At 40.7% G+C, this 15,702-nt stretch overlaps 1 protein-coding gene across 1 annotated transcript in view; it reads right to left on the bottom strand.

Annotated features, from left to right (window-relative positions):
• The window catches only part of dlg3 (discs, large homolog 3 (Drosophila)), a 108,643-nt gene that overhangs the window by 3,254 nt on the left and 89,687 nt on the right, over window positions 1–15,702 (bottom strand). Inside the window, 11 exon segments of the mRNA XM_030145096.1 lie at window positions 443–534; window positions 636–745; window positions 944–1,116; window positions 1,205–1,306; window positions 1,398–1,448; window positions 1,646–1,687; window positions 2,445–2,489; window positions 3,820–3,898; window positions 3,990–4,034; window positions 4,036–4,165; window positions 8,291–8,405. Of these exon segments, the coding sequence (XP_030000956.1) occupies window positions 443–534; window positions 636–745; window positions 944–1,116; window positions 1,205–1,306; window positions 1,398–1,448; window positions 1,646–1,687; window positions 2,445–2,489; window positions 3,820–3,898; window positions 3,990–4,034; window positions 4,036–4,165; window positions 8,291–8,405 (984 nt within the window).

The following is a 15,702-nucleotide window of genomic DNA, read 5'->3' as shown; positions in this document are numbered from 1 at the left end:
CAAAGATGCATCAGAATGCATAACTGAATTGTGCGGTTTCAGCTCCACTTGTAATGCACTGTAGAGGGATTTGTATATTGCTTTTATAATGTTCATGTACTGAGGTGGGTCACAGACACTTATATTACATTTTATATTACACTGCTTGCATTAATTGATGACAAGTAGACCTGTCCAGTAGCATGGAAAACTAAGGATGCAAGACACTGAGATAGAGTGACAGTCACTGAATCAAAATATGAGACCAGTAAAGATTTAGACAACTAACAACTATGCATAGATACATATTGATTGGATGCATTTGGTCCTAAAAAAAAACAAAAAAACAAAAAACGTCAGAAATTGAAACCTGGTAGCTGGAACAGCCTCCAACACCCCATGACCCTGACAAGGACTAAGCAGTTCAGAAAATGGATAAACCAAAAAGGACTGTTAGACTCACCTGTGAAATACTCTCCAAAGTCCTGCTCCAGCTTAACTGCCTTGTCAAAGACTTTATTGGCCTGCTCATACGTCTGTCTCTTATTCATTTCCCTGAAAACAGAAAAGATACCCACATTAGTAATGCAGAAAAACATGTGTCTAGTGTATTTTGAGACAACATAGAGGTAATAAGTGTAAAAGGTCAAACTTACATTAGGGCTTCAATGGATTTTGGTTTAATAAAGATGGCAATCGGATAGAGTTGTGCTTGCTGCAGTCGTTTTATAGCATTCCCGGACACATCCAGAATGCAGTGTTTCCCCTGTTGACAGGTAGAAACATTTGTTAACACTCCTATACAAATACAGCTCACATTCTTTAAATATCTATGCAGCAACTTATTAGTCTTTGTAAATCTGAAAGAACATAACACTTCAAACAATATGAATTTGTTGAACATTTTGGTGATACATGAAGTGCAAATATGCTTTAAATACAATCTGGTTACCCTGATGCCTACCCTCTCGGCCACAGTTCTGACGGACAGGATGCTCGTCCCATAAAGATTCTCATTGAATTGGCCCGCTTCTATGAATTTATTGTCCTGAATGTCTTTCTCCATTTGCTCTCGTGAGGCCACAAAGTGATAGTCCTGGCCGTCCATCTCATTCTCTCGCCTTGGACGTGTTGTATCTGTAGAGGAGGAGTGGGAAATGTTTATATAAATCCCTGCTGTGAAGTGTAGTGAACTGTGTGGATTCACTGAGTGCTGTCAACTCACGGGGTACACAAGAGCCAAACTTGTGGGGAAACTCTGAAATGAGGTCATCATTTACTCTGTCCTTCATCGGGCCCAATATGATCACAGGCCTTGTGTAGTGGACTGTATCAAAAACAGAAATTAGACGTATGAAAGTACAATCTGATCATTAGCTCAGCTTAACTTAGCTCCAAGTGTAAAAGAATCCACTCACTTTCCTGTCGAATGACTGGTTCATAGGAAAGAATTGTGTCCTCTTGGCCCTCTGTAATCAAACAGTCATGGCAAATTTTACTTTCAAATGAAATAAGAACAGTATGACTGTCAACGCTTACATAAACTGAAGAAAAATATAACCTGTTATCATCTCTAAAGTAAAATTAAGGACATCTGCCATATTATTCATCTACGTGGGTAGTGTAAAACACATCAGAAAGACCATGAGATATTAAGGCCACTCACTCGAACTGCTTTCACTGTCACTTGTGTTGGATGTCAGGCATTCTGCAAAGTATGAGAGAATAAGTTGCACATCATCTAAAAACAGCTATAGCCAGTTATTTAAAAAATAGTTCACTTCTTATTGTGAAAGTGAATTTCACCAGCCTTAAGAGGAAAAGGCACCCTGTTTCTCAACATCTAGGCCATTGAAAAAAAAGGGATCAAAAAAGCAGAACTAGTTTAGTGCAGCAGCCATGCTATAGCAATATTGGGGAAGTGGTTTAGATACAAGCAATAGGAAATTAAGTGTTTCCTGTGGCAATATCCCAAATGACCCACAATTCCCTGGTCAATGTTTCCTATTGCTAAATCTGTGCTGGTGGCAGCAGATCTCATATCAGGGAAAAAAAAAACAAAAAACACAACGGCTGTTAAGCTTTCCACAGGAAGGGGACAGGCTGACAAAGGGGAACTGGAGGGAAAAAGTGTTTCCAACCAGGCATAACAACATCCTGCTCAGGTAAGATATAATGCAGCTTTGTGTGACCTATCTGACAAAGCTCTACTAAACATATATTATAAAGACCCCATGAGAGATTTAGAACAAGTGCAATGCACATCGCCCTCCATTGGGAATGCATATTTGACTGTATATGTACTGTGAAACTGAGCAGGTGTGTGTGTGCTGTACACATAGGTCTGTGCATGTCACTCTAAATGTGTGTGGTTTAGCATTCCCAGCTGGGTTTGCGGTGACAAGGCATTTTTTTTCTCTGAGCTCAAGGGACAGCTGCTTGACACAGTACAACCACACACTTACTCAAACTCTTTGATCCATAAAAGTCATCGCTTAACCCTGGGAAGTCCTAGGTGTCCCGACAGGTGAGAGCAGAAACCAAGAGAAGAGAGCAGACAGGAAGAAGAAGAGGTTAGTGAGAGTTGGGGCAGAGAGGGAGAGGAGTGGTGTGTAGTGCTCGCCAGGCCCACTGACACATGGCGCTGTGCTGTACTCATTAAGCCTGAGCCCCACTTTGTTCATAGTAAGCCATGACCTTTCAATTACACAAGCCCAATCCCATTAAAAGGGGATTTTGACCTGTTAAGTGTTAAAGCTTCAGTCCAGTTAATGAGATTCTTCTTGTTGACTGACTGGAGAATTGATCACGACTTATACAAGGAGTAGCATCACTGTTAGAAGGCCTGTGTGTTAATGCAGCTGAGAACTTGTCCACACACACAAACAGCTGGCAGCACACACAGACACTCCTCTGGAGCCCACAGACAGATGCACAGACTCACCAGAGAGAAGCCCACATCTCCAGGCCGATGCCGGTCTGTATGTGAGGTTTCTCTCTGGGACAGTGGGAAAGGGATGAGAGTGGTGGCATCACACAAGCCATCCCGGAGGTTGAGCGGGAGAGATGAAAGTTGAGAGACAGAAGTGAAGCGTGAAGGGAAAGGACGAAAACAAAACACCCCCTTGATCACACAGCTGGTACTTACGTTCAGACTCCACCAGCTCCTGCACAATATTCTCCTTGCTCTTGTAAAACGGGAACTTGCGTGAGAGGTTGAAGCTTTTTTTGCGCTTTACTTTGACTGGCTGCTTGTCATCGTGTAGGTGAGAAAGGGGGGGGGGGGGGGCAATGAGAGGGTGAAAACAAAAATGATTGGGTTTCAATGAAGGTACTCCACTCATGCAAGAAAAAAAAAGTAAACAAACAATACACAACAATCAAATAATGAAATGAAAGCGGGTAATGGTGAAAATGAATGGCATATCAATGTGAAGAAAAACAGGCTTCTGTTTACCAGCTTAAACATGAACCATTTTCAATAAACTCAATCTGTTTGCATTACAGAATGATACGCACATAACATTACAGCTGATTTATACCTCTGCATATTACATCTGACAGATCAGCCCTCTGAAAAGCGTTGCAGATGTTTTGCAAGTGCACATTTCTTAATATCAACCGAGAGGTTAGTGTGGAGGTTACTGAGGCCTCATCTCCATGGAGCTTCTGTGTAATCTATACAGTAATATGAGCGCTTGTGTGCTTGCTCAGTGAGCAGGTGCTGGTCCCTTTCCCACACTCAGGGGAAGTAGGCCATCTCCCTGGGAGCCCAGCAGCAGCTCTGAAGACAGCCTCTTGTGGCACCAGGGCAGAGAGCAGCTGGCCCACTACACTTACCCCTGTTAGACTCAATCATGCCTGTCCTGGCGTGGAACTTGACTGTTTTTAACCTGGCCCGCTCCTTCTTCTCCACTCTGAGACAGGACAAAAAAGGAAATAAATACAGTTGAAATCCACTGCCGTTATCCTGCATTTATATAGTGTTGGAAATTTACAGCCACCATACCTTTCTTGCTTGGAATGACCCCAATCTGCTCACTCTCTCCATGTGGGTGTAACCAGCCGTGCTTGCCACCACTCATCGTCAGAAGCGTTTATGACATGGAGGATATCACCATAAGAGAAGCTCAGGCCTTGGCTTGGCAGACAGCTGTCCCTCGTTCGATCATAATCAAACAAAGCTCTGGAAATACAAGATCTTCATTTACATTCTTTTTCTTGAATTAGAAGTGGCCATGGTTTTTATTAGCTTCTATTTAGCATTAGTTTTAATTCTTATTTAATTTTGACTTTGTTTTCTATATCAGTTTGGTTTGATTCATTCAAAGCAGTTTTATTAGCTTAGTTTTTCTTTTTTGAAAATGCTTAGTTCGTCTACCTGTGGGTCCTGTGTCATATTTACAACTACTGCAACCACTATTTTACTATTTCTTACAAAAAAGGAAGAAGCAATTAAACGTTACGTTTTCTTATTTTTTTAAATTTTGACTACACATTTATATCCTTATTAATTCATACTGATAGTGTACATCACAGTTGTACTGAGCCCTTTATTGTTACTGATTTGCGTACATTTTATATATATACAGGGTGCGGAAGCAAAATTCACAATGAACATTTAGTTGTTTTTTCTCAGCAGGCACTACATCAATTGTTTTGAAACCAAACATATATTGATGTCATAATCATACCTAACACTATTATCCATACCTTGTCAGAAACTTTTGCCCATATGAGTAATCAGGAAAGCAAACGTCAAAGAGTGTGTGATTTGCTGATGCACTCGTCACACCAAAGGAGATTTCAAAAATAGTTGGAGTGTCCATAAAGACTGTTATAATGTAAAGAAGAGAATGACTATGAGCAAAACTATTACGAGAAAGTCTGGAAGATACTATTAAAGAAGAATGGGAGAAGTTGTCACCCGAATATTTGAGGAACACTTGCGCAAGTTTCAGGAAGCGTGTGAAGGCAGTTATTGAGAAAGAAGGAGGACACATAGAATAAAAACATTTTCTATTATGTCAATTTTCTTGTGGCAAATAAATTCTCATGACTTTCAATAAACTAACTGGTCATACACTGTCTTTCAATCCCTGCCTCAAAATATTGTAAATTTTGCTTCCCCACCCTGTATATATACATTAAGCCTGTAATGGTACACGTACCGAACCGAACCGTTTCAGTACACACCTGTTCGATTCAGTACACAGCTGTACTGAAACGGCACAGTATGATGAGAAAAAGAAAAAGGAATGAAAGATGTCGTACGACGCGGAACTTTAAATCCGCGCAAGATTCACACGGACTTAATAAAGGAGCACATATTGACCCGAAATATGAAATAGCAGTTGATATAAGATTAAAAAAAAAAACACCAAATATGATGTGAACCTGGAAGGAAGAGACTGAAGACCCTCCACCATCATTACAGTCCAGTTTGGATCAGTTCAGGTTCAGGTGAAAGACAACGAGGAAAGAGACGTTAATAAGACGGATGTTGTTTGGCCCCTAGGAACTACGGTAGTTATAAAACACTTACACTAGCTCTGTCTGTCTATCTATCACACACGCTGTATAATAGAGGAATAAACAGAACGTTGACAGTATGTAATGTTTCACTTTTGTTTCACGACAGCGTTCATCACGTTAGTTATGGACCGCACCCCCAGGTATATAACTGCGCGCCCCCCCTATCCCCCCGGCTCTGACAAAAAAAAAAAAAAAAAAATCCCCCGTGCACACTGGCATACACAAATACACACAGTGTCCAAAACAGTTTGTTCTCTGTCCTAAAATAAATAATTTGGTTCATTGTGTTGTCAAAGTTTCTCTTCAGTTTGTTTAAACAGAATACCAGTTTTCCCTCTTCTTAATGTTGCACTTCATATGGAATTTTTATTATTTATTTATTTATTTATTTATTATTTATTTATTTGTATTATTTATTATGTATTTGTTATTTTTCTGCAGAATATAAACTGACAGAACTGGGATTAGATTTTCTTGTTTATTCGAAACTACCTTTCAGGGAAAAGTGCAATACTAATGTTTAAAATACATCTAGTAATATTAATAATTTATTTTATTTTCTATTTGATTTGTAGTAGCAGAATTATATTATTCCTGTTTTTCTATATTCTATTGTCTCCAAAAATTGGGGGAAAAATGTTTAAAAAAAAATCATAAATGCATTAATGGACATTTTGAGGGGTTTTCTTTCTTCCCGTGCCAAACCGAAAAAAACCGAACCGTGGCTTTGAAAACCGAAAACGTACTGAACCGAAAATTTTGTGTACCGTTACAGGCCTAATATATATATATATATATATATGTATATAAAACCACAACTTCATGAACACACTTGAGAAAATGTTAGGTTAAATGTTGACTTTAACCTAATATATATATAATTATGTGTGTAGATATGTGTGTATAGGTGTATGTATGAGTATCTCTCCTATCCAACCATATCATCTTAAAAAATGTATTCACAGATGTGTGTCAGTCTGCTTGTATTATTAACCAGAAAACCAGAAGAGAGGTTTCATATCAATCCAAAATACCAGGCTAATGTATAAAAAATTTAGGATCAGATTTATATATTTTTTATATTTGTTAACACACAATACAATTTCAGTCAGGTACATTTTTTCTTTGCAGACAGTTTTCGTTAACATGATTTCCTGTGGTTGCATGTGAAGTCTTAACCATGGCCACTTTTTCCACTTCTTAAAGTCACGTGGTTGACATGTTGCCTGTGTCTTGAAGGATATTCGGGTAACAAGCATATTAAGATGACAAAGCAAGTCTGATGAAATTCTTTGACACTTTCAAACATATTTCTTGTGGCATTTTACTAAAAATTATCAATGAAAAATAGACTGAAATAGCAGGTACACCAGGTGGAATGACGTGTCACTATGGACAACACACATTGTACTCTAAACATGCCATTCAAGAGTTTGTACTTGACACGTCTTAGTGCTGCCACATACTTTCCATAAAAACATGCACTGTTTATTGTCTGAGTGCATCACTATCTCGTCAGACAGGTAAACCCGCAGCCATTTCAAAAGGTTTTAATACCTGCTTGACGGGTTTCAACTTCCCTTGACCTACCAGCCTATATCTACAGGCTATATACCATGGTTCATAGACAGAGAAACTGGCCAAAATGCATTTACTGGTTAAAGCTTTAGAGAAATCCACTCTTCACTGAAACTGTAGCCAGTGTAAAGTAAACAAATCGGCTGAAACTGTCATCATGCAGTCTGCTGGAAGCTTATCTGTGAATGTGCTTTAAAGGAACCAAGTGCACTTTTAATCATGGGCTGAAGAGTGATGATAAAATGCCTAGCACCAACTGTGTTAAAGCAGCCTGTTTCAGAGGGAGTATGAACACGTGACAGCTTTTTTTTGTTATGTTTGAACCTAAAGGCTTTACACCTCCACATTCCTGAGGCTGGGCTGGGAAACCATGGCGGCTTCAACAGCAGCCGGTTAACTAGACAGCTTTTCCAGCATAACTGTGGGCTTAGTCACCCGCACAGGAGCAGGCTAGGCTCTACATGCCTCATAGGAGTTGGTCTATAAGTGAGGCATTAATCACACAGGTTAACTCTACACTTTCTATAGCGACTGTCTAAGGAAGTAATGCCTCCTGAATGCACATTTGATATATCCAGCAAGGTCCTTTGCTACTGAACCTAAGTTGAAATGACTCCAGTAATGTAGCTATTAGGCTTAGGTTAATTGGCATGCATTAGTGCTCCAGTAGAAATATGGTGAAGCGCTTGCACTATGGAGTTACATCACACAATCCCATCACCTTGACCCAAGTGAGCTCTTTGTGATTCGCTGCATTTATGTGAGCAGAACCATGCCACCTGTTTTAATTCCTAAATGAGCCTCCATTCATTTTGGCATATAGCCCAAAGTTTCATAATACAGGTCACTTTGACAAGCTCTGCTGTCAATCTACATTACACAAAGTAGAGTCAATGTCGTGCATGGCATCAAAACAACAACAGCAAACACTTGTCCATTTTTGATTATTAATAGTATCAACCCAATACGGTGAATTAATGTCAACCTGGAAATAGCACAGCTTCAAGAACATTTTTATCATATGATCTATGCCATATATGTCATGCTGTTGTCTGACAGTGTGCTTGATTTGACAGCAGGTGCCTTCAGGCTTTATTCTCCCCACAGGCAGGTAGAGGTTTATTATGCAAGAGTGGTTGGCTTCACTACAGAAACTAATACAGTGAGTGTAGGGCACATGTATGTGTGTCGGCTGTACCTGACATAGAGAGAGCGCTTCTCACTGGTGCGCAGGGAGCCTGATCCTGAGCTCATGCTGCTGTTCATCATCTGCTCCCTCAGGTCGTGGATCTTGGACTCAAAGCGACTATACTCTGCACATAAACAAAACAAACTTTGTCAATAGTTTGTCTGAAAAGTAGGTCTTTGCGCATACTCTACCCATTTAACCATTCAAATAAAACACACAAGGTTAAGATGATATTGATTATTTTGACTAAAGAGTCTACATGAACATGGGACTCTGCTTTCTTCCATCACAGGAAAATTGCTGGAGATCTTTGTCTTGAACTGTGTCGAAATGAGTTGGAGTGAACAGAGGAAAGGTTCAGTGAATCCTTGGGCTGATTAATGACCCCGAGAACAGATGGTTTATCACAGATCTGTCTTACACATCCAGTAATGTCTCATGTCAGGTAATTAATTATACAGATTAATTAAGTTCAACCTGGGCTCTTTAGTGTGGTTAAAAAAGGGAAGGCCTCCAACAATTTCAAATGCATGACCATTAGTCATAGGTGAGTAAATCCAGTTTCTGCTCAGGAGTGCAGGGATGATATATGAATACACCTGGACCTCCTCATTTAGAATGCTCTCATTAGCCTGCTGCGCTCTGAGTGCTCTGTGCCCAGGCTGCTGGAACAAGCTAGGCCACCACACCACACAGCTAGATAAACAGAGCGGCTGATGCAGCTAGAAAAACAAGAACGATAGTGTGCTCATGTGATAACACAAAGTCGGCAGCCAATGAGACCGCAAAAATGACAATGCAGCACCTAAGCATTTCGGCGATTTTACTCTTTCCCCTGCTACAGCACAGACTAGTATTTAGATTTAGTGCTTTTAAATGTTGTACAGTTGGCATGTCCTCATGAACTGAGCTATATATGACTATTATCCAATCGTTAATGGCATGTGATAAGATTACTGCTCTAATGACAGAACATATCACTAGCTTCATCATAATTAGCCGATAAATGAACCAGCCAAGGGAATGTCACTTATTCTGCATACAGTATCACTTCTACCACCATGGCTGTACAGTCTACTCCTACCTTACAGTTTAATCATCCACAGCTGGCAGTGCTTCCTGTAATATGGAGAACGAGAGATCAAAGTCCAGATTCGGTTGAACAGCCCAACAACTGGCCCCGAAACAATAAACCATGCCTACAGGAGAGATCCAGGCTAAGTTAGTCCAAGCTCCTGGGGAAAATTCAGGGCAGGTGCAAAAACAAGCTTCAGGTCATTCAACTCTACCCCCTGTCGAAACCTAAAGTGGACTCAAAGCAAACAGATCCTGCCTCAGGCCTGTTGCGGGCTCTCCACCCTGGTATCTGCTCAGAGAGTTAGCAATACAACTGAGTGACGCTGCAAGGTGAGGTAACAAGACACCGCCTGACTGCCGGTAACCAAGAGCAACATCCTAGCACTCCTAGAACAGGGACAGCACATGCGGAAGCAGCCATTCAGAGTAGTCCACTTGGCTCACAGGCACAGGAGAGACGAGAGAATAGAGCACAAGAAGTGGCAGCTTGGGAGAGGAGGGGCTGAGGGACGAGACAAAGAGCAGCTAAATGGAGAGAGCAGTCTAATGCCCTGCTTCACAAATCCACCAACCTGAAGGGAGGCTAAGAGTGACGCTGGTGAGACAGTGGTATGACTAGCACAGGTGGTTCAGCTACACACTTTGCTTGTTCACATTCCTGAAATCCAAGTGATTCATCTACTGTGGATATTCAAGAGACAATGGAAATGAAGTGAACTATCACTGCCATTAAGCCTCTATGGCATGTAAAATATAAATTGCTAACACACCTTGTTAATACTAACTACAAAGGGAAACAGAGTTCAGCAATACTATCAGTGTGATACACTGTCATACCTGGGCAGGAAAATACACTATAGTGACAGTAAAATTCACAAAAACAAATGACGAATATGTAAGCACTTCCTTAATAATGAACTGCTTTAATTTTGAGTAATTTTATGAGTTGGGATACATTGTGAAGGAAGTTTAAACTTGTTATATAGAAAAGGAACTGCAAGTATTTTTTTCACATGCAGTGTGATACACAAGAAAATACAACACAACCACACTATCAGAACATATACAGCAGAATATTCATTAATATCCTTTTAACTGAAACAAAGTTCTCAGGCGTGAGAGTGGACTGGAGAATGAAATTACATAAAACCTACCAGTTGCAGTCAGTCCACAAACCACTCAAAGGTACTAATCGAAAATTTAAGCAATTCCTTAACAGGAGTGTTGGTCACAATAAGCAACAACTGATTTACTGTTGAAACCACTAATATACAAAACATTTCTGACATCGACTGATAGTGGCTCTTTAAAGGCTGATATGACAATAGTTTAGTGTGAGAAACAGCAGATAGCTGATAAAAGGGTTATCACTCTGAAAAACATGATGGTGAGAGAAAATATCTCAACTTTATGAAAAACTAGTTGAATTGAAATTCTAACAAAGGAATGAATAACTAAATAAATAAATCAGTATCACATAATATCAATCATACTTCAATCAAACTAGCTGTAAAATAAGTCCTTCTAGGTGTGTGTGCTTTTTTTTTTTTTTTACATTTTGCCTCGTTTTCCCCTCGAACTCTGTATTTCAAGTTGTGAAGCAACTCATAAGCAAAGTTCTATCAAAACATTTATAAAATGTCTTAGATCAGCTAGGGGTGCAATGGTACATGTTGTACCGCCATACTGATCGGTATGCCCCTAGTAGTTCAATACGAGCATGTATTGTGGTACAGCTCATTTGTCATTTTCAAATGACATTTCCAGATAACTTGCGTTTATATTAGAGCTTTGACGGACGACTGACTTAGGGAATTTTACTGTCACTGGTTGGAGCTGGATGTGGAGCTGAGCACAGCTAGGGCACCCAGCCTGTTTGACTAAATGGAACTAGGATCCAGTTCCCAGTAAAAGCTCATTTATGCTCTACGTTAAAGATGCAGATGGAAACAAACGAAGCGATCTGTCCATCCTCTACGTACATTATGTACGTAATTCTGTCTGTTTTCCAGGAGCTTGGGGATCCGTACCCAGACAGAGAATATGGACCAGTTTCACCGGGAACCATGGAGCCAGTTTTGAGATTTAAAGAGAATAATTTCCATAAATAGCAGAACTTTACAAAGAGCGACTGTAAGTTAGTGCAAAACTACATACATATTTATGATAAATACCCTTCTCAATATCAACATTAGTTCCCACATTAGTAATACCTCCTCTGTGGTCAACATGTTTGTTATTATTGACATTCTTCTTCTCAAAGCGTTACTCTTCTTTGTAGTATTCAGCTAGTATGTTAATTAAGGGTGGTGCCCTCTGGTGGATTGATTGAGAAACGTTCATTCCAACGTACAGGACGCATGAAAGTATGAAGGCAGTGACGCATTATGTTAGAAACAGACATATCAATTCGCAAACATAAAGCGAGCATAAATGAGCCTTAAGGCTCTCCATCAGCTCCCACTTATGTCTCGGCGCACAGCCGGGCTCCAGCCGGCCTCTGCATCCGAACCATACAGTGAACCATGACACAAGAACCACAATACGTACCAAACCGTGGAAACTTGTACCGTTGCATCCCTAAGATCAGCTAAACAAATACAACAATCTAGCTCTACAGTTGAAACAAAAACTGCCCATTTCTTCAGGAGTATCCAAGTAAATATGATCTCAGTATCATCAATTAAAGATGTAAATTACATAATGCCACCCATCACAACAGCTGCCCTTGCTCTGCTTGCCTTTATGTTACTGAGGTGTGTTGCTATTGCAGGACACACTTACATAACACTAAACTAGGCTTTATCTTTCAATAGCACATCAAAGCCTGACTGGTTCTTGTTTAAGAATATAAGCATGTCTACATAATCAGAAAAGAGAGGGTGAGTAATGTCAGCTAACACATTCTCTTAACGCAGATCAATCAGACATCAATTATTCATTAATGTTCCCACTCACAAGCGTACTTAAAAATGCTGGAAAAGTGGGAGTCAACAGTTATGAACAGTTAAAAATCTCAGTCCCACAAGCTTTTAATACACAAGAAAGACTGAGGCAGGAGAGCTAGCCTTTATTTTTAGGAGTGACCCACAGGAAGAAAAGATAGCTAATAGAAACTGGGACTATTCTGAATCTCTCACTCCCACTGCGTGTCCTCATTAGTCGTACAGCTTTTTTTATTTTGGGGGTCGGTTGCTTCTCTTTTGATCCAGTTATGCAACACGGCAGGCATGTACATGTAATCTGAGAGTGTGTTATCTTCTCAGGGATAGTTTAGCCCGTGAACACATAAACCCCCCTCCCCAATAATATACTGCAGGAGGAACATGTAGACCCTGGCTAAAGTGATCAACAACCTTCTGTAATGCACACTGGTGTGGGGTTTAACATTTCCTCTACAGCCCTCCTCCCATTTCCTACATGCTAAGGAGTCAGTGTAATTACACTCCATGATAGCAGAGCAGAGCAGCTACAGTACACCCCTCACTTCAGTTCCTTCCAGCTGAGTATGCGTTAAACATTTGGCGCTCCACTGTGAGACGAAGGGCTTCCTGCTGCAGCCCATGTTCTCTGTTGTGGCTTCTTGTAGTCCTCATCGCTGGCCTTCCATCAGAGGTTTGTGGACGCCCAGGCTCTGGCCCCTGAGAATACTTTCTAGGCAGCTTGCCCAGATTACACTAGTATTTACCCTCCACTTCCTCCCCCTGACTGACTGACTGTCCATCCTTGAAGAGCACACTGGGGTTCCTCCTGCTCCAAACTCAAACGACTCACATGTCACACCAGTTTAGGATGCCAGCAGTAATACTGGCGACAGATCTTAGGTCACCAGAGAGGATGCAGGAAGTTAATCATTTCCCAACCCTCGACTTGTGTGTTTAGAGCGGTTAAGCATTGTACACTAACAGATAAGTGTCTTTCACTGGGTTACAAAGGGCGCAGGGCTGAAAGCATGATTTGGTATGGAAAACAAAGGTTCCCTTCAACTAACCACATCGTTATTCAAGATGCTGCCTGATTGGTCTGGCATGCGAGGCAGCATGAACTCACAGTGGCAAGACTGGAGCATTATATTCAGCTTTCAGCAACAGAGGGAAAGCCTATGTAGCAATATTGTCAGGTCTTCATACAACCCTGTGTTTTCCTTTCCATGCCAGTTTAGTGATCCGGTTCCACTTCTGTTTCACTATGCTTGTGTAAGTTATTAAACATCTGAGGTTTGGGTTTTACTGAGAGAACTAAGTAAGTAGTGCATGCTACAACTGACGCCCCTTCACATTCTTGAAATAGTCCAACCTGAGAACTCAACTTAGGTCTAAAGCTGACAATATCCTTTCCATTGTTGTTATAGCATTACTGCAGCATACTTGCAAAATGTCCAAGGTTAAAAAAATATATATGTTACTACTCCTGAGGCTTTAGGTGACAACTCCTGAGAAAGTTCAAAAGATAATATGAAAACAGAGAGTGCAGTGCTATGACTTAGCTAAAGTATTTTCAATCAGAAAATGACCACATGGCCTGCTGACATTTACATTTTGCTCTGGTCAGCATAACATCAGGACTTGTGGTCAGGGAGTAATAGTCTGTTCAAAGTCTGATGTGATTGTGGGTGACAGAATTGTAGAGGTGAATTCACCGGGAGGTCCACTGTTAAAACCACCAAGCTGACACACCACTGTTTGACCACACCTCTGTGTCCCCACCCTAAAGCTTTGGGTTACATAAGATCACTAAAACCACTGTTAAAGCGTCTGAATGAATCCTACTGGTTGCAAATTATCCACATAAAGCTACTTTTACTGCTTTATTATATTACAGTGGAAAACAGCTAAGATAAGCTTAAACCAAACACAGGTATTTCAACTAATGGCTGAAGTTTATCACAGAGGTAGGACACTGTAGAAGGGTGAGGCTATGAACGTTAACATTAGTTTTAGCTAATGTGAAGGAGCTGTTTTCCTTTTTAAATCTGCTATTTGTGGCTCAAAAGGCTAAAGTCTGTCGTTTTACTGACTGAACACCTAGCCCACACACATGTTGGGTGTTAAACTACAGGTTCAAGCCGGAAACAGCAAATTAGTCTCGGTACAGTAGCGGTCCAACAACAAACCTGTGCTACCATGTTACCCCGCACCATTCATTCCTGTTAAACGTTTCTGAATTTTCCGCGTCCTTTCCTGCGTGTCTCACCTCAGTTCTGTACAATGTGCCTTTTATTTCTCTGTCGCTGTGGTAGTTCTTTCTTTATCCAGCCATTAGGGAGTTCATGCGGCTTCTGCTGTGCTGCTGCTGCTGTTGTATTCGAGCCCATCCCCATCCGCACAGAGACTGGCAGACACATACAAAAGGTTTCAACCTTGCGTTTTCCACCTTCTCTTCTGCACTTCTCAAGTTTCCTATAGCGCCGTAATGGAAGAAACACTCGTACTTTTCCGCCTCAGCGTCCCGTTTCCAGCGCTGGCCGGGTCGTGTCCACCGTACGCGGCTGTTGAGTTTGAACAAGGGAAGACGGCAGCGGTTCGTTTGCCCGCCTTGCAGTTGGCTCGACACTCCAGCCTGAGAACACAAGGGCCGCCCCAGAACCTGAATACTGTCAACCAACCTCAGCTCTAACCTCATTTACACACAGCCGGGGGTCCATTCCAGGTACCTTTATCATTAACCGCAGCAATACAACATAACGCTGTATCACGTCCGATGAGGTGGTAATTTATGTTTATGTGCTCGAAAACTACTGCACTGATTTAGTTAACGTAGTGCTTAGCGTAGGGTATGGACCAAAATGTTGGAGCAGATCTAGAAAATGTATGTGGCTTGAGGTTTTTCAATACTTACGAACACCAGAATAGTCACAGTTCGTTATATTGTATAAATAAATACACTGCTGAATATTTAAAATAAAATAAAATAATAATGTAATAAAAATGGCGGCTGTCATTTGACCTTTGTTTCCATGGTAACAGTCGGGTACATTAAACAGTGGCACCAACTGACAAAAAAGAAGAAAACAACGTTGCAGACTATCAATACTAGAAGTCTGGTGTTTTTCGTTCATTTCACAGTTGGTGAAATGGAATAAGAAAATAAATAAATAACCAGTAATAATTAATAATAATAATAATTTTTTTAACAAAATGGCGGCTGACAATTAGACCTGTGTTTCCAGGTAACAGTGACAACACTAAACATGTGGCACCAACTGCCAAAAAAGAAGAAAACACAGGTCATAATTTATGTGTTCTTCGTGTTTGTGGAAGAGAAGAAAAGTGTATTATTGGCCTTGGACCGACGTCCGCTACCAGTTCGATATGTAATAAACCAGCCTGCTCAAAAAACAAACG

The sequence above is a fragment of the Sphaeramia orbicularis genome, chromosome 10 (genome assembly GCF_902148855.1).
Source record: "Sphaeramia orbicularis chromosome 10, fSphaOr1.1, whole genome shotgun sequence".
Taxonomy (NCBI): Eukaryota; Metazoa; Chordata; class Actinopteri; order Kurtiformes; family Apogonidae; genus Sphaeramia; species Sphaeramia orbicularis.
This window is presented reverse-complemented; position numbering and strand designations above follow the sequence as displayed.